Source organism: Nilaparvata lugens, chromosome X (genome assembly GCF_014356525.2).
Source record: "Nilaparvata lugens isolate BPH chromosome X, ASM1435652v1, whole genome shotgun sequence".
Lineage (NCBI taxonomy): Eukaryota > Metazoa > Arthropoda > Insecta > Hemiptera > Delphacidae > Nilaparvata > Nilaparvata lugens.
Window position 1 is genome coordinate 69280303 of NC_052518.1, and position 20992 is coordinate 69301294.

General features: G+C 32.2%; 1 protein-coding gene and 1 long non-coding RNA gene across 3 annotated transcripts; one reads left to right on the forward strand and one right to left on the reverse strand.

Moving 5' to 3' along the window:
- The first annotated feature begins 1906 nt into the window (after nt 1-1906).
- Nucleotides 1907-10292, forward strand: LOC120354412. Its single transcript, XR_005572997.1, has 3 exons — nt 1907-2216; nt 3060-3211; nt 10106-10292. It is a non-coding gene; the product is annotated as an uncharacterized LOC120354412 (long non-coding RNA).
- A 4347-nt stretch (nt 10293-14639) lies between these two features.
- On the reverse strand, nt 14640-20445 carry LOC111050165. 2 transcript variants are annotated; one of them, XR_002606035.2, is made up of 3 exons: nt 18628-19133; nt 16921-17080; nt 14640-14807 (listed from the first exon to the last, which is right to left on the reverse strand). XR_002606035.2 is itself a non-coding variant. In XM_039441523.1 (3 exons), the coding sequence occupies exons 1-3, from the start codon at nt 19875-19877 to the stop codon at nt 14677-14679; spliced, it is 309 nt and encodes a 102-aa protein (XP_039297457.1). In that variant the 5' UTR covers nt 19878-20445; the 3' UTR covers nt 14640-14676. The 2 variants fall into 2 exon arrangements, 1 of the variants encoding a protein (XP_039297457.1); XM_039441523.1 differs by lacking the exon at nt 18628-19133 and adding an exon at nt 19860-20445.
- Between the last annotated feature and the right edge of the window lie 547 nt (nt 20446-20992).

Here is a 20992-nt window from a genome sequence, read left to right on the forward strand (position 1 = left end):
AACTTGGTTAACCTGTATATTTGCAGTTATTGAACGAAAGCTATAACGTGATTTGATGACATACGTTATTGAGGATATAACCAATACCTACTATTAATAGAAAGCTATTACAAAAAGGAGCCTCCTTCATACGCCAATATTAGAGTAAAAATCAGACTATAGAATTTTTCATCATAAATCAGCAGACAAGTGATCACACAGGTGTGTGGAGAAGCCAGTGTATTGCTGTATTTCCATAAGGTCTATAGTTCCATACAGGTACTTGTTAATGAGAATACTGCATGAGGTCTACTGTTCACAGAACTACTAGTAATAAACAATAGAAGTGTCAAGTTCAATCACACTACTTGAAAATGCCGCTAATGATGGTGAAGCATATGTTCAAATGAAAATAGTTGGAAGGGAACTGTAATTATTTTTATTCATTATGAGTACAATTTGAATAGGCAAAGGCACTAATATAGACTATTTAGTATATTTTAAGTGGCACATTTCATCCATTAACTCTCCTATTTTATACAAGTTAATATTCCTGCGTTTGATAGAGTGGTTTCTTCATAGAATCTAATCAACCCAACACAGAGGATCCAAATTTTATTCGCAGTTTCTTTTCGTTTTCTTTTGGTTTGAGTGTAAACGCATTCAAAGCATTCATAAGTTTTGACACAAATATTGATAATTATTATTTTTTCTATTTTGCATTTTGAGGAAGTGAGGAAGGATAAACTATATGGAACTAGTTCCATGTTTATATTTCATTATAGTATTAAAACCAGCTCTATAACATTCAAGCAAAGGAGCAACTTGGAAAAATTTTAGAAATCAGTTACTGTTGAAAAGAAGTTGAAATTAATTCTTCAATAGTCTATCTTTGTATTTCTCGTAAGTGAGAGCGGGACTGTATTAGGGTTCGAGTACTGTATATATAGCCTATAAGTTTGGCAGATTTCTCATGTAGCACTTTGTCCATTGAACCAATGTTAAATTGAGACACAATTGAAATTTTATCTCTAAAGAATGTTTTAAATTACACAAACAATCTACCACGAACTCTTCCATAATCTTTTGAATTTCCTTCTACAACCTGCAAGCAGCGATACGATCCTTTTTAAATGAACGGATCTACCATGTTTCAGATATTAAACACCCATATCAGTGATTTTTGCGTTTTCTCAGTACCATACCTAATAGTTATCGAGATGAAATTTGCAGTAGAAAATTTTATAATTTGGCACATAATGCTAATATCTACTAAGGTGTAGATATAGTTTCATGAAAATATTCTTAAATTCTCCCAAAACTCGGCAATAAATTGTTGAAACTCATTTACCCCGTCAAGTAAAATATTAAATTTTTCCTATTTCTGGTAGAACCTCTCCTGAAACAACAATCCATAAGGCAATTCAGAATAGGTTTCTGCTCAAGTATATGACGAAGAAGACGATATTTTATTTTCAAGTATTTGGTATTTTTAATTTTTCAATCAAAGAGAAAAAGAATACATAACAATTTTGATTACGAGGACCTTATTCCTTGTACAATAACTTCAGTGAATTAAAACAAAACATTAAATGAAATGATAGCAAGCAGTTCGTAATGGAAACCAACATTGAGGAAATTTATTTATTTATTTCATTAAAATTATTACTAAATGAGTGTTTTTCTCACATGGTGAATTCGAAATGAATGCTTTTCAAAGGGGAACTATTAGTGACTATGGTAGGTAGAGAAATTCGAGAAACGGGAAGTCCAACAGTTTAGAACGTTGTCTCTCTATTATGCCACACTGAATTGCTCTCTCTCTCACACACACACACACCCCCCTGAACTTTCTATTCTCCAGAGACCATTTTTCTCTCTCTCTCTCACACACACACCCCCCTGAACTTTCTATTCTCCAGAGACCATTTTTCTCTTTTCGAAGAAGTCAACGAACGGTGCTGGTATTCGTTCGTCTTCATTAGTTCATTTGCCTCTTCACTTAACAACATTTAGAAGTAGCATCACGCTAATTTCGAGATTGATTTCTGAGATTGTAATAGAATTGGCAGATAGATTTGGATAAATAGATAGGCTTAGTAATAGATTTTTGAGTAAATAGGTTTGATAAATAGGGAATTGATTAATAGAGAGTAGATTAGGTAGTTCATTGAGTTTCTGTCAGTTATATTGTATCTGTTGTGTTTCTGCGGTGACTGTGTCTGTTCACTGTTCAGGTGAGTGAGAATTTATTACAATAATACTTGCATATCTTGTTATAATAAATCCATTTATTTGATTCAATTGCCTAATAATTTTTTTATTAACCGTAAAGCCTATCTTGGAACGGAGGACAGGATCTATTTTACAATTATTTGCAATAAATCCAATTTACAATTATTTAATACAGTTGCATATTTAATTTTAAACAGCTAATTGATTTTAGTGGAACTTTCACATTGAAAACACCAGTACCATATAGCAATAATAATCTTTTTTTTATAACCGTAACCGTAAGGTTTAACTAATGAAGAATGAAAGTGAAGTACCGTATACTGTATTCATATGCATTTCAATAAATATATTCTTTGTTTTACAAGGACCTGTAATTAGCAAAATAAATAACTGACAGGAGTTATTAATGTTTCCTCTCCCAACAATGAAATGATATTAATAGAAAGGTGAGCAAGGATTAAATAATGTTATATTCAGCTTCACAATTAATGTCGTTATTGAGAAGTTCTTATATTGAACTAAATTTTCATGTCATAATTCAATAAATAAATGAATAAGGGATGAATTAAGTCTTCTGAACCTCCTGAATAGGAATTTCTTCTTCTTCTTCTTTCAATCAGGGATTAGGCTATTGCCTGTTCCGACTCACATTCAGCTTGTAATTAGAATAAAAAAAAAATATATAAAATAAAATCTATAAATTAATAACACCAATATAATCTAATGTAATATCATCATAAGCATCACTACAATCTACTGTTTTTATTTTATAATAAATAATACAATGATCATTGCCATCTTTTTCTGTAATCTGAAATCCTCATACATGACTTTTTTTCTTGTAGGTGGACTTCTCACAGTCATAAACTAGGGGGAGAGAATGTGGAGACACCGCTCGTCCGGCTGACAACGAATGAAGTTGCCACCAACTTCTGCAGGGGTGGCGGGAAAGGGAAGAGGTTCCTAAACAGCCTTCTGATAAACACAATTCTGGAGAGTAAGTGTGCTTATAAGTGTTTCATTCTTCAAGTCTTTAAGTTATTATTTTATTTTTCAAGTCTTTTTAGTGTTTATAGTTGGCGTAACATATAAGATTGGGATTGGGCCCTTCATCCAAGAAATTGCAGCGTTGTCAGATTGTGTGAAATTATAACTTCTTCTAATGCAAACACATGCGACTAAATGAAGAAAATTACAGCTCTGCTTCAGAAAACTCAAGCAGTGTTGCAAAACTGCATATTTCTATGGTAATCCAACTGACTGCTGCTCGAATACCTGATTCTAATACGCCTGAATCGTTCAAAAAATAACCTTTAACATACAATGCTTCATGCCTACAAAGCTTTCCTTACTTCGAAACTCCTGAGAGGCCAAACAACGATCTTCCGACTATTTTTGAGAATTTGGAAAATAATATCAATAATTTTTTGAACAACTTTTTCGCTTTCAACACGCTTCTAAAACAAAAAAGTTTCCAGATCGTCAAACGTTTGATGACACAGTAATGATTGAGAGCTCGACGAGAGCGGTCGTATCGGAGTGGTTGCTGAGTCAGCTGTGCAAAGTTTAAACGTTCCGTAACAAAATATTTCGTGCTAGTGAACCGTGCTGTAGTGAATATTTTATTTGAAGATTTAAAAATGTCTTGTTTTATTTGCTCTAAATCCGTTCGGAATTCAGGTGAGCTGATTTCATGTGTCGACTGTGAAGCGAATTTTCATATAGGATGTGTGAAAATGACCAAGGACGATGCGGACTACATAAAGAGAAACAAACAAATTTGGAGATGTAGCAGCTGTTCCTCTACACGTCGCAAAAGTATGGTGAGTGAATCGACAACAGGAAACAAGGACGTGACTCTCCAAGAACTCGCAGGAGTTCTTGAGGTAATTGCAGGAAATCAGACGTCGATGAAGGAGAATATTAAGAAAATGGAGTTGGAGCTTGGGAAATCAATTGAATCATGTCATCAGGCGATTAACGACATAAATAAGAAGTTTGATGAACAAAACAAGCAAATTAGCACATGCCTCATCAACATCGATAAGCTTTCAACAGAAGTAGCTAGCCTCAGGAAAGAAAATGCAGAACTGAAGGAACGCGTCGAGGATATGGAACAATACTCAAGATCGAACATGCTGGAAATAAATGGTATACCCAAAAAACAGGATGAAGATGTAACAGAAATCATTTGTAGAATGAGCGAAGCATTAGGACACAAAATAAAAGCAGATGCAATCGACATTTGTCACAGACTTAAACAACGAAATTAGAACCTACCTCCACCAATCGTTGTCAAGTTCGTTCGTAGAACAGACAAACAAGTAATATTGAATAAAAGGAAAGTTACGAGGCAGTTTTCTACAAAGCAGATGGGAGAAACAACGGACCATCCAGTCTATGTGAATGAAAGTCTAGCACCTACGCGAAGAAGGATTTTCACCATGGCGAGAGAGATCTTCAAAAGAGGCGACATCAAATACCTATGGATCAAGGAAGGGAAGATTCTAGCTAGGAAAGAAGACGGAACACCAGTTATTGAACTCAAGAACAGTGAACAAGTGAAAAAGTTGAGCGTGATAAGTGCATCTAAGCAGCCAGGTAACCAAGAAAATTGAACAGTGTCAGTACCGTAAATAAAAATGTCATCAGAGATAAGTAGCAGAGAAACACTAATTATTCATCAAAATATACGCAATCTGCGAAGTAATTTCGATTTATTCTTAGTGCAAATGAGGAAATTAGAAAACAACCCGCTAATAATAGTCTTGACAGAAATATGGATACTAGAGAATGAAATAGACTTATATCATATAGAGGGCTATTCCGTACATGGTAATTTCAATCATAACTACAGAGCAGGAGGAACTTTGGTTTATATAAGCAGTGAGATAACGTTCAAAACAAAGACAATAGTTTTTATTTCAGCGGACTGTGTACATATATCTTGTTCATATAATAATTTTGAATTTCAGTTGTTGGCTGCTTACAGGTTGCAATCAAACTCACCCAAAATATTTCTTAACGAATTAACCTTGTACTTAGAAGAAATATTTAATATTAACGAAAACAATGAGGTCCCTTTCTTTTTCACGGGAGATATAAATATAGATCTTTTTCAGAACACCAGAATTATTGACGATTACAAATATTTAATGAATAGTTTTGGATTTGAATCACTCAATACTGATTACACTCATAGGTCCCGATTTTCCAACTCTTTAATAGATCATCTTTACTTAAAATCCGGCAAAAATAGAACAAAACTGAATAAAATTAATCTAATTCCAGAAATACTACATTTGGATATAACTGATCACAGTACAATCATACTTAAAGTTGAAGGATTGAAGAGATCCAACGAAGAAGCAGATACAAATTATAAAAAAATATGCCTAATCAATTACCGGAAGTTGAATAATATTTTATCATCGATTGATTGGGATAGAGAAATACCAGCAGTATCAGTTGATGAGGGATGGGAAAATTTCATTGACATTTTAAAAAGCGCTATCAAAGATTCACAAGAAAATCTTCTTTTAGAAAATAACTTGACACAGAAATATAGGTCGCCATGGATAAATAGTTATCTGATCAAGCAAATAAACTTAAGAAATGAGTTATACAAGAATGTTATCAAACAACCTAATAATGACGACTTAAAACAAATATACAATACATTCAAAAATAACTTACGTAATGAACTGAGAGAAAGAAAACAATATTATTATTCAAAACTGTTTAGAGAAAGCCAGGGAAACATTAGAAAGACGTGGAAAACAATTGACGCGTTAATAGGATTGAAAAAAAATAAAGAACCACTGAAACTGATTGTTGATGAGCAGGGAAATAGCATACATGATAGTAATAAAATTTCTAATTCGTTTAATTCTCATTTTCTAAATGTTGTGAATAAAATGAATGATGAATTAGAACAAACCACATTGCAAACCAGGGAAGAGTCTGCTAGAATATCAAAAATAAGGTTTCCATACAATTCTCCAACAAATTCAATTTTTCTCCACCCTACAAATCCGGAGGAAGTAGCAAGTACAATAAGAAAATTGAAAAATAAATCTTCGCCAGGTGTAGATGGGATAAGCACAAGCATGATTAAAAAAACTTACATGAATTATTTGAACAAATTAACCGATCTAATTAACCTAAGTATTGCCAAAGGAAAATTCCCAAGCATGTTCAAACACAGCGTAGTTATACCTATTCCTAAAAAGCCAAATTGTAAAAACATAGATCAGTTCCGCCCAATTTCACTTTTACCGGTTTTTTCCAAGATTTTAGAAAAAATATTCAAGATTAGACTTGAAAACTTTTATAAAAATAATAACTTTTTTAGTGATAACCAATATGGTTTCCGTGAAGGAAGAAGTACAGAAGCGGCAATTAAAAATCTCATTTCAAAAATAAATGACAGTTTTAGTGTTAATAATAAGTGTGCAGCTCTGTTTCTTGATATATCTAAAGCATATGATGCAATTGATAAAAACATGCTTCTAAAAAAACTTGATTTATCAGGAGTAAGAGGAATTGCCAATGATTGGTTAAGATGCTACCTATCTAATAGGAGTCAAAGGGTCAGAATTAACGATACGTTGAGTGAACCCGGGGACATTACCATAGGTATTCCTCAAGGATCAGTGTTATCAAGTACTTTATTCCTGGTCTTTATTAACGATTTGACGGATGGTGACTTACAGGGAAAGATTACATCTTTTGCAGACGATACAGTTATATTTTATTCGGCCAAAACAAATCAAGAACTTAAAAATAAATTAGAAATGGATCTTAAGCACCTTAGGTGGTGGTTTTGCGAAAATAAATTAACTATCAACACAGACAAATCTAATATAATACAATTTAATCTTCAAAACACGGATCAGGAGTTAACTAGTATTTACTTCCATAAATTAGATTGTGCGCAACAGGTGAATAATATATTGTGTAACTGTGAAACTATAAAACAAGCACGTACAGTTAAATATCTGGGCCTCATATTGGATAGTAGGCTCACTTGGTCAGATCATGTACAGAAGATAAAAATGAGTTATTTGTATACATAAGGAAGTTCTATTACCTCAGACAGTTATGTCCAAAAGAAGTATTGTTACAATTATACCATGCAATTATTGGTTCTAGAATAAATTATGGAATAATATGCTATGGGAGTGCATACAATGTTCATATTAAACCTGTGATTACTGGTCAGAAACATATATTAAAAATAATTTGTAATAAACCTAAACAATATAGTTCAATGATGCTCTTCAGAGAACTGTCAATATTATCAGTGAGACATTCTTTTCTATTCAAAGCATTGCTGGATTTAGCTGGAAATAATTTCGATATTCAACAGATGAGAGAAAGAATAAACCTCAGGAATTCACAGGACATCAACCTCCCAAAACCAAGATTAGAACATTCCAGACGACACTTCAAATACATAGCTATAAAAATATTAAATTCACTTCCAGTAACAACAAGGAAAATAACGTCACATCAGTTATTTAGAAAAGAAATCAAGAAATTCATTTTACAACTAGACAACCCGAATGATTTTTTTACTAAATTAATATAGGTCTAAATTTAGTATAATTTACACATTACACGACATGAACACTGCAACAATCAAAGATCATTGAACTCACAAATCCCGTCCGGTATGCGTAAACAGTAAGACAGTATCAAATTTCAATCACTGTATCTTTCTTCAAAACGCATTCATTTATGGTATAATTACATCAGCACTTTGAAAAAAAACGAAACGTTAACTATGAATAAAATTGAACTAAATATGAAAAAAAACAGCAACCACTCCGTACATAGTTTTAAGTTTTGTGTAAGTGTGTGTGTGTGTGTGTGTGTGTGTGTGTGTGTGTGTGTGTGTGTGTGTGTGTGTGTGTGTGTGTGTGTGTGTGTGTGTGTGTGTGTGTGTGTTTGTGTGTGTGTGTTTGTGCGCATGTGTGAATGTGTGTGCGTATGAATGTGTGCGCATATGTGAATGTGTGTGCGTATGAATGTGTGCAAGAATGATTATAAATATTGACATATTGATTTATTTCAATATAATACCATATTCAATTATTATGTTCTTCATGATATAATATTTAAATTTGTATATAATATTTTATTATATATATTCAAGTGTCCCCACACAGGGTAGCCTATAGGGAACACATATTAGAAATTAGGAAACAATATTGTATTTGATTTTTGGAATGCATTTGATTGTATAATTATTTTTTTTTGAATAAAGAAAAGAATAAAGAATTTGAACCCACAAATGTTTTCTGCTCGAGTTGACTCAACATTGATAAGCACATTCATGAATTGAAACAAAGTTATATCGGTCGTATATGAAAAAAAATAAAAACCAATAGAAAGCACGAATTCTCCTTGTCATTTTGATATAAATAACTTTACTCCTTTTAGTTCATCCCATGATTGTGAGAGAACTTATCTCAGAAAAGTGATATTTGAAAGGAAAAAATTGCAATTTTGAAAGAAAAACATATTCATGCAATTTTTCAATTTTATAAAAAATACAGTATTATCTCCCTTGAATCCTTTCACCCAGGAACTTTTTAATACTAACCTAACTTGCATACCAAGGATGACTTGCATATCGTGGATGGGTCTAATCGGGAGTTTGAAGAAGTTCGAATTTCCCACAATCTGACAACACTGCTATTTCTTGGATGGAAGGCCCAATCCAAATCTTATGTTACCTGTAGGCTATGCCAACAACAAGCAATAATAATAGTGTGATAGCCTTCAAGTGAAGAAGTAGAATCTCTGGAAAGTTATTTTTGTTTCCCTCACCTCAAAAGTAATTGTTATTGATCCTTTCAATAGAAATGTTCAGAATAGATTATGCTAGTGCTCAAAAGATTGCATTGATTGATAGCTACATTAAAATCTCACCTATTAAATTCTATTGTTCAAAATGTTGAAAATGTGGAGAAATATAGCAATATAGTTTGCTTAATGAACATCAGAAGCCTTCTTATGTGTCCATTTGTCCATTTATGTGTTGAACTTTTGTTTGGCTAAGTTGGTCGAATCCACTACCATACTTCAGCCAACTCGCATAAGATTTACATTGGAATGATTTGCAAATCATAAGGAATTTATGGTATGTAGGTTACAAAGATGTATTTTGCCATGCTTGTTGACTCTTTATGGAGTAGCCCATCCCCACACTAATGTTGATCTCTGTTGTAATGTTCATTTTCAGTTAATTACCGGTACTCCATGAAGAGTCAACACGCATGGTAAAACACATTTTTGTGTGTAATAATAAACAAGGCAGTCATTTAAACTTCAATATTCTTATGAAATATTCTTATTAGTGTAACTTCTATAAACATACTATATACTTATGTGCCTTACTATACAATTATTCCCAACATTTTTAAACATGAGTTCAAAAAGGCTGCTTTTTATACGCAAAAAGTTTTTATACCATGATTATTGGCACTTTATAAAGTATACCCACACAAATATTGTTATTGATCTGTGTTGTAATGTTCATTTTCAATTCATTCAGTGTAACTTATAAGGTATAATTTATTTTTTAAACCCTTTCCTTTGAGTTAAGCCACAGGATGCGTTTGGTAAAAACGGTTCAAGAAGGAACACTTTTTGCTCTTGGCAAAACAACATGTTCACATTAACGGTAGCCTACTCAAAACAAAATGCAGACCTGTGGTAGCCTGTACACCATAAATTACATGATATAAATTACTGATGATATTTTGCGGTAGCCACACAACAATTATTATAAAAACCCTCCATTTTCATACATGTTAATATGAATGTGCGCGACTCAATGAACGCTCTGTATTGTATAACACATTGTAAAATTCTGTTTCAGAAGTTGTTGCTGCGTCTCTGGAGATTTCATGAGCAAGCTGTTTGAAACCAGGGTGTAAGAGTGGCTCCAGCAGGCTGGGACCAGAATGCAATTTATTAAAAACTTCAAAAAATAATAGAATTGACTAGAATTTATTTGTCACGTTTTATGAGATTGTAGTGGAATAAAAATGTATTTTTAAGTTGTATTCTAATGTTTTAGGCTCGCCTTATTTCCATATTTTCTCAAATTTCACTGGGAATGCCTGCTCATAAAAGTTGTGTAACCACAATCAAATTTATCATGCAATTTATTCATTAAAACAACCTTGAACCAATAACAGATAAATAGCTTACACTTTGCTAGCATTCACTTCACTCCCTTTAATCATGATTATTTATAGAGATGATGTGGAACTCTCATCTATCTAATGAATCTTATCTATCTAATGGGGAATCTCACACCTGATCTTATCAACTGCTAGTTCAAGGTTATTTTATGAAATGGAATTGAAGGGAAAATGTTATTGATGATACATAACTTGGATAGTACAGTGTATGGAAATGAATGTATCACACAAATAATACATGAATAAATTAATGTGTTTGTCAATAATTAGATGTATTAGGCAACATGTATAAAGAGGTACCTCAATTAAATGAGATATTTGTATGAAATACATATAATAGATGAAATAGTGTGACATATTTACGTATCAACCAATACATATATTAGATTTAGTTTTCAATACATAAAATAGATGTATAGGTCAATACATAAAAAAGACATATTACTCAATACATCAAATTTATGTATTGGACAATATGTATATTTGACGTATTATTCAATACATAAAATAGATGTATAGGTTAATACATAAAATAGACATATTACTCAATACATCAAATTTATGTATTGGACAATGTGTATATTTGACGTATTATTCAATACATAAAACAGATGTATAGGTCAATACATCAAATATATGTATTGGAAAATATGTATACTATACTTATCAAGAAATACGTATAGTATACGTATCAAGAAATACGTATAGTATACGTATCAAGAAATACGGGCTATAAGAACGGAATGTTCATTAACTTGCTGTATAAATAAATGCCTGAGTAACTGAGTAGAGGAGGGTTTATTTCTGACGTATTAAAATTGGCCTTCAGATGTTTTCATCAACAATTAATTTCTGTCACATTCCAGGACTTTGACTGTGTATAACCACTTATCTATTTTGTTAATCGATATTGCAAGATAAACTGATTGATAAACTCATGGGATAAACTGATTGATTGCAATAGTTCAACAGCTGAACATAATTCTGTCTCACTCCTACACAGGCACTCCCATCTTCAGTTATCGACAGACGGCGAAGTTATCAGCTGTTTTACCAAGGATGAATAAACTATTATCCTAGTTTGTCTACGTTTAATCATAGAGAAATAATAGTGTAAAATATGCTATTGTTTCTCTATGGTTTAATTCATTGAATTGACATTTGAAAGTGACAGTATTTTTCGAAAAATGTTGAGCAAGCCTAAATAACAAGATTCAATAAGGTACTGGCTGATTCATTCAAAAAATTAGTAGCCTCACAACATGATACCATAGGATGATAAATAGTTTCATACGTGCACGTTAACCTAACAATGTGTGGAATTTTCTAAGTTGGACTGTTTCTTGATTTTTCAGGTGCAAGGGCAACTACATGTAGCTGAGAAAAAAATCTGTTATTTTGTAGTGTGGACAAAAAAAAGACATCCATATTGAAAAGATCGAGAGGGATGACAGGTTTTGGACCGAGAAGATGGACAAAAAGTTAATTTATTTCTACCATCATGCCTTGTTGCCAGAGATACTGGATCCTCGAACTTGCTATATTGAAAAGACATCCATATTGAAAAGATCGAGAGGGATGACAGGTTTTGGACCGAGAAGATGGACAAAAAGTTAATTTATTTCTACCATCATGCCTTGTTGCCAGAGATACTGGATCCTCGAACTTGCCGAACTATGGCAATCAGGGAGCCCATCAATCCCATTTTCTCATTTTTAAATAAAGTCTCATTGAAAATTATCACATCTATTGGTTTTTTGTTTGTCCTTCTTGGTTCTTATAAAATAAACAGTTGTAATAACATTAAAAATTAAGAACATGGATTAAAAACGTTGACCACACACCGTATAGACCTAAAGGTATATGAAAAAACTTAATATAGTTGGAATTAAAATTAAATCAAGATAATATTTTTTAAACTTTACTGTATGAACAGAGATATTGTGGAATTTCTCCATATCAAGGTGAAATGAAAGCGATGTTGTCAGTTCCACATTTTTTTTGAACAAATTAACTAAACCAATATGACTCAAATAAATCATGTGGAACTGACAATATCGCTCTTATTTCACTATTCTATTGAAATTATATACAAAAAATATTTGAAAATATCAGCAGTATGTAAAACTTTTCTTATCATAAACTATTCCATCATTGTATACAAATCGAATTTATACGATTTTCAACTTGGTTAACCTGTATATTTGCAGTTATTGAACGAAAGCTATAACGTGATTTGACGACATACGTTATTGAGGATATAACCAATACCTACTATTAATAGAAAGCTATTACCATAGAGAAACAATAGAGTAATGTTATGCTATCGTTTCTCTATGCTATTACTAAGTAATAGCATAAGTAGATATACCATGGTATAGAGTGTTTATGTCGCAACTTGTACTGTTATCTCAAGCTGATAGTCCACATAATTTCCACGTAGTTCTTTCCTGTGAAGCTTTATAACGCTGGTAGTCTCTCATATTGTGCCGTCCATACACTCTTACCCGGTCAAAACAGTAAAAATCGACAGTAATCGGCTTGAGATAACAGTAATGCCTCTTTCACACGATAGGAGACGTGCAACTTGAACACTGAACAGTGTTCACGTTTTTTTGTCGAAGTACATTGAGTCAAATCGTGTCTTTCACATGGTGACTCCTATCCAGGAACCTCGTTTTGTCACGTCTTTTCCCCTCGAGGCAAGCAGAGGCAAGATCTAACAACTATGCCGACGTTTGCTCAAAGTATATGACTCATCACTTTTTCTCGAAGTCTAACTTCCTTAAAAATATAGATAGAAGATTTCTGATTTCGGATTTGGATTCAGCGACCCCAAATTCTTTAAAGCGTATGTCCCGTTTTCGAAAATATCCGAAAACAAGGAAGTTATGGCTGTTTTTAATAAAGCATTCTATTATCATATAATTATACGGTAAAAACGAACAGGTACTGTACTATACAGTACGTAAGTACTGTAGCTATTATAATACAACTTACACTGTATTCGTGTAGGAAATTTGGTAGGTTATTTATCTTGATTTCTGAAAATACCCCAAAATAAGGGAGTAAGATAACTTTGAAAAACCAAAATTTTCCTGCCGATTGAAGAAACATTAAAAATTAGTCTAAGACATATTATGTCTTAGAATAAAAACGTGTAACAAATATCAGATCACACTATTCAAGCTATCAAGCTTTTCATAAATTTATTTGTCTCCTCATGGCAGAAGGTTTGCGCCCAACGTTTTCACTTGAACATTTCTATGATTAAATTGTGATAGAGAACATTATCGTATTGATCTTCTAAATCCAGTTACATGTACATCGATTTTATGTATTGAATAATACATCAAATCTACATATTGTCCAATACATAAATTTGATGTATTGAATAATATGTCTATTTTATGTATTGGCCTATACATCTATTTTATGTATTGAAAACGAAATCTAATATATGTATTGACCTATACATCTATTTTATGTATTGGAAACTAAATCTAATTTATGTATTGACCTATACATCTATTTTATGTATTGAAAACTAACTCTAATTTATGTATTGATTGATACATAAATATGTCACACTATTTCATCTATTTTATGTATTTCATACAAATATCTCATTTAAATAAGGTACCTCATTTATACATGTTGCCTAATACATCTAATTTATGTATTGACAAACACATCTATTCCATGGATAGAAATACAAATCTCAGTACCCTTTTTTGAATTATTTAAGATAATAATAAAATAATTCAAAAAAGGGTACTGAGATTTGTATTTCTATTTATATTACAAGTAGCCCTATACAGAAAAGACATATATTTCATGTATTGTGAAACATTTATTTACATAGGTACACAGTTTTGTATCATCAATAACATTTTTCATTCAATTCCATATCATAAAATAGCCTTGAACCAGTAGTTGATAAGATCAGGTGTTAGACTCCCCATTAGATACATAGGTTTCATTAGATAGATTAGAGTTCCACATTATCTCTATATTTATATATAATGAAAGGGAGTGGAGTGAATGCTAGAAAAATTTAGTCTATAATTAGCTGTTATTGGTTCAAGGTTGTTTTAATGAATGAATTGCATGATAAATTTGATAGTGGACACAACTATTATGAGCAGGCATTACCAGTGAAATTTGAGAAAATATGGTAATAAGGCGAGCAAAAAAACAGTAGAATACAGCTTGAAAATACATATTTATTTAAATAATAAATTCAGTGAAAGGTATTATTTTTTGTAGATTTTTTTAGATTATAAATTCTGGTTCCAGACTGCCGGAACCACTCCTTCACCCGTATTTCAAACAGCTTGCTGGTAAAGTCTGTATGCGACGCAGCAACAACTTCTGAAACAGAATTTTACAATGTGTTACTACTATACACAGCTTTCATTGGATCGCGCACATTCATTCTAACATGTATGAAAATGGAGAGGTTTTTATAATTGTTGTGTGGCTACTGCAAAATATCATCAGTAATTACCTAATTAATTTATTTATTTATTGGATAGAGTAAACAATACAGAGTCGGAAAAGAAAAACAGGCTATTGCCCAAAACTTCTTCAATTTCCTAATTTCGTCTGAAATTGTCCAAATATTATGTAGGTTATGTCCATTTCAATTATTTATACACTAAGGGCCGGTTTCCAAGCTCGGAATTTAGCTAAGTTCTAGACTTTAAACAGCTAGAGTCAGAAAATTAGCTTTGCAAAACGGGGCGTAGTCGCAGTTTTTATTTTCTCATTTCTATAATTGAAAACGTTTTTTCAGACGAAATTAAACATTTCTAAATAATTAAAAATAGCTGAAACTTTACACTATTTTCTCTTTATTGTATTTTGGGTTCAATTTTCTAGTTTGTTGAAATTTAATTTAATAATGTGACTTTGATAATGACTACGACTACGGCCCGTTTCGGAAAGCCAATTTTCTTACTCCAGCTGTTTAAAGTCTAGAACTTAGCTAAATTCCGAGCTTGGAAACCAGCCCTTAATCATCAATCTGAATATACAATTTAGAATAAAACAAACAATTTTAAATTTAAATAGATTAATAATAAAACTTCAGTAAAAACATAAAACAAACTTCAAATTTACAAAATAATTGTATAAAAACACATAAATTTTGAGCTCAAAAATATCACGTTCACCAAGACAACAGCTGACTTATATCATGTAAAGTAATTTATGGTGTACAGGCTACCACAGGTCTGCATTTTGGTTCCGAATACGTTAATGTGAACATGTTTGTTTTGGCAAATCAAAATATTTATATTCATATTCAAAATTACTAGTAGTTCTGTGAACAGTAGACCTCACGCACAAGTACCTGATTGAAACTATAGACCTTATGGAAATTCAGCAATAGACTGGTTCTCCACACATCTGTGTAATCACTTGTCAGCTGATTTATGATGAATAATTCTATAGTCTGATTTTACTCTAATATTGGAGGAGGAATATGAAGGAGGCTCCTTTTTCCTTTTATACTAGTAGTTCTGTGAACAGTAGACCTCGCGCTCAGTAAGTTACATTGACCTGTTATGTTTTCTTCAAAAATTAATAAATAATTTATCAATTTAAAATGTCTAGAAAAAATACTAAAAAAAACATAGAGCTTTTTGTTCTATCGTACCGTGACGTGTCGTCCCGGAATGTGAGTGTGAGCGCTGTTATCAGGTCTGGCTGCAACTGTCTACAACCTTTATGGACTATACATTTTCAAGATACCGTATTCGATGTTTTTGAATGGGTAGTATTATAGTCCACTGGACAGCTGATTTATGATGAATAATTCTATAGTCTGATTTTACTCTAATATTGGCGTATGCAGGAGGCTCCTTTTTTCTTTTATATTATCCTAGAAATGCAAAATTTCCAAAAACCTTGTATATACGTCGACGCGCAATCAGAAAACGAACATACCTGTCAAATTTCATGAAAATCTATTACCGCGTATCGCCGTAGATGCGAAACATATAAACATTAAGAGAAATTCCAAACTTGAATCTTATACCTCACTTCGCTCGGTCAATAAAATGCAGACCTGTAGTGAGTAGGGACCTGTATTCCATAAATAACTTTACATATGATTTGCATATCATTTCCATGTGAATCTTAAGCCGCGTTTACATCAATTTTTTTAACTACTTAATAACTTAATCCTTATAGATTCTATTAGATTGAACGGGACTTGACAAGCACATATATATGTTCATCATGTGTATGATAAGTTATGTTCAATCTAACAGAATCTATAAGTATTGAGTTATTAACATTTTGTTAAAATAACACTTACAGAGATTTTACTTATTTACTTAAAGGCTATCACACTATTATAATTGTTCACATAACATAAGATTGGGATTCAAAATCTGAAAACACGGCTAGCCTATTTGTTGGATGGAGAGCCTAATCCCGATCTCATGTTACGCCAACTATAAACACTAAGCACACTTACTCTCCAGGGTTTTAATAATCAGAAGGCTGTTTAAGGCCCTCTTCCCTTTCCTGCCTTCCCAGCTGAAGTTTGTGGCCACTTCATTAGTAACCAGTCGGACTAGTGCTCTCCGAACCGCGTCCTCCACATTCCCTCCCCCTATCCTTTGTAAGAAAACCACCTACAAGAAAAAAATAGTCATGGATAAGGATTTTAGATTACAGAAATTACTATTCAGAAGGTTCAAAAGACTTACTTCACCCTTCATTCATTTTTTCAGCAGATGCACTCAGCTGCTGGGTGGCTCTTAGGCCCGCCGAAAAGTACACCCACGCTAATCCACGAAAAGCAACCACGCCGTGGGATGTTTTGTAAACCACTGCTAGGCTTCTCCAGACATGTGATAATACATGCAATGAATAATCCACTTGTCAGCTGATTGATTATGAATAATCCTATAACAATGGTTTACAAAACATCCCACGGCGTGGGTTGCTTTTCGTGAATTAGCGTGGGTCTACTTTGCGGCGGGCCTTAATCAATTGGAAATTTCAATCAATTTTATCAAAATATCTGATCTGTTGACATGACATGGTATACCATTCAAAATTGAAGTATATCAGAGTTTTCAAAGTTGATCATTATTTTACAGTTTTAGGTGATTAGTGAATGTTATTTTGTTATTCAATTTGTTTACAAATTCTATCAAATTCTGTTTAAAGAAGTATCTCGTAAACTATTCAAGATAGAGAGGCCATTTTTCTCTTGAATTGTAAAAAGAAACATAATTGATTATCCGCAGAGGGATTTTGAAAAATACATTTTCAAAACATCAGACTGGATATGAAATTATCATTTTTAAACCTGCATGAAGCCTCTATAAAACTCTTTGATTTGTAATATTAAGTTAACATATGAATTTAAATGAGAATCATCAAAGGTCTATGTGGAGCGATCTTTGACAAAAGAACAGAAACATTGGTTACGGTTATCAAATAGGCTAATGATTATTATTGCTCTACTGGTGTTTTCAATGTGGACAATTTGAAAGTTCCACTAAAACCAATCAGCTTTTGAAACTAAAATATGCAACGGTATCGAACATCATTCATTGCGAATAATAATATATTGTAAAAGAGATCCTATCCTTAATTTCAAGATAGCGGTTTTATTCGGTTATTCAAAAAATGATTTTTTTTATTATTGCTGCACTGTTACTTGACAATTAAAAAATTTCACGAGAATAAACTAGATGTTGAAAATGTAATACATGCAATAGGTAACTGTATTAAACATAATTCGTTGAAAATAATTGTAAAGGAGATTCTATCCTTCAATTAACAAACAATTTATATCTTTATAATGAAAAGGCATTCAAAGATAGAATGACAATGAGATAGGCTAGCCTATTTTTCGGAAATAGAATTATTAGCCTACTATGTCACAATTCAACATTAGTTCAATGGATAGAGTGTTTCTGGAGAAATCTGCTAAACCTTTTGGGCCGATTCAAGACTGATTCGCAATCTGATTAGGAGCCTTTTTTCTAATAGTTTTTGTTGATAGAAATAGCTTGATAATAGAAATTCTTACGTAAATTTTCGAGTTTTAAATCTTTCAGGATCTGAAGACATGAAAATTGTACAATCCGTTTCTTCTTAATTTAATCAAATAAATGAATTCATTATAATAACAAGACATGCAATTATGATTGTAATTCTCACTCACCTGAACAGACGCAGACACCGCAGAAACACAACAGTCAACAGCTATCGTTACTGCCAGAAACTCGATAATATGAACTACCTAAGCTACTCCCTATTAATTAATCCCCTATTTATTTATCCTATATATCTATATAACCTATCTGTCACCTAATACTAAACTCAAAAATCTATAACTAAACCTATATGTTTATCTAACCTATTTCAAAACTTAAAAACCTATTACGAAGCCTATCTATTTATCTAATCTATTTCTTACTCAAAAAATTATCACTAAGTCTATCTATCGAAACCTATCTACCACTTATTACAATAAATTTCTGGAGTCAAACTAGAAATCAGTACGATGCTATTCTAAGCTTTGTGGAGAGACGAGTGAACAGTGAAGACGAACGAATGACCAGAAATCGTTGTCTTCTTCAAAAAAAGACCTTCACCCCCTCAAACTACTACCTGAGAGTTAGGAAAATGGCGATTGGGTACCGCTATGTTGAGAATAGAAAGTTTAGGGTGTGTGTGAAAGAGAGAGGGTGAGTCAGTGTGGCAGTAGAGAGACAGAAACAAAGTTCTAAACAATTGGAATTCCCAGTTTCTGGAATGTCACAACTATAGCCAATAGTTCCCTTTGAACACCACGTGAAAAACACCACTTATTTAGTAATAATTTTAATGAAATAAATAAAATTACTCAATATTGGTTTCCATTACGAACTGCTTGCTATCATTTTACTGTTTTTGTTTTAATCAATCAATGAATTTCATTAGAAAACCATTTTCACATTGTTGGGTCCTGCTAAACCCGTGGGTTTTTCAGCAGGTGCCAGATCAAAACAATATTATTTACAACGTTAAATTAAAATTAAGTATAAATAAAATAATTTAGCTTACTTGTCGTTAATCAAGAGTAATATACAAGAAATGAAATAAGATGATTACAGTCATAATGAGGAACCATAAGAAACATAATAATTAGAATAAAAAGAAAATAACTGAAAATTTATAACATGGAATATTGAATCAAGACATCAATGGAATAATTATAATTTAAATAAATACTTGAACAACACAGCAATATAACAATTATAGATCAAACAATACTTCATAGCATATTACCAAAATTTACAGGAACATCAACATTACATTATGGTACTACTTTGGATTGGTACAGGTACTTTAGGACAGGTACATTACTTAACAATTTTAACTACAAGATTTCAAGCTATTGAATAAACTTACAGGCATTCTAATGAGCATAATGATGGTAGTTAAGTTAGAACGAATTACTTGATTTATACAATAAGACTACACTAAACTTGGATGGACATTCAATTTTTAAGCCAAAACAAAATGTGATTATTTTACTTGGGGCATGCAATAGCAATCATCACACATATTTTATATGAGTTACAGGAAATCCCACTTGTGAAATCACGTACTCAAGTATCAACACTACAAATCAAGACGCGAATATCAATTGCTTTTACTAGATAAAGGAATACTCTATTTATTTTCCTCCCACTCAAATTTGATAGAAGTACCATTACTTTGTCGGCATCTGACACAACATTTTGGATGAATTCGCCAAGAAAGTAGGAACGAATAGAGTTATACATTGGACAGCGTACTAAGAAATGTTCTATATCTTCTCTCTCACGAATATTACAAATAGGACAATTCGACATACAGTTCAATTTTGTACCTCTATTATTAACATACAAGTATATAGATACAAATAGTATCTATATAGTTCCAAATATAGTAATATAGTTCTAAATTTCAAGTCATTCCGTTAATTGGGAGATGAGATATCGTGTACACAGTTGCACATACACTCATACACACACACACACACACACACACACACACACACACACACACACACACACACACAGACCAATACCCAAAAACCACTTTTTTGACTCAGGGGACCTCGAAACGTATAGAAATTTAGAAATAGGGATACCTTAATTTTTTCGGAAAGCAATACTTTCCTTACCTATGGTAATAGGGCAAGGAAAGTAATAATAACATTTAAATTAATACTGTACTCTGCCATTTAAGTAATATTAATTAACTAATTATGAATAGTATTGTATAAGTAATTTTGAAGTTTTCTAAAATATTCGTGATTATACCTAATACTACTCTCATACCTAAAATAAACGAAATTTTCTTTGATGTCAATATTTGAAATAACGTTTTGTAAAAAATCAGTTCATGAAATAATTAAACGCCAGGCTATTTTCCGCAAATCTTTTGCCAAGATGAGAATGTTCTCTCAGGTGAATTTTATTTTAGTTGGGAAAAAATCTGCAAGAAAAGAAACAGTCACTCGCTGCGAGTATCACCAGTTTGCGAATACCACTGCG

Coding starts and splice junctions, on each gene's coding strand:
- LOC111050165 (XM_039441523.1), bottom strand. Junction 14,808..16,920: donor GATTATTAAAACCCTGGAGA/GTAAGTGTGCTT, acceptor ATTCTGTTTCAG/AAGTTGTTGCTGCGTCGCAT.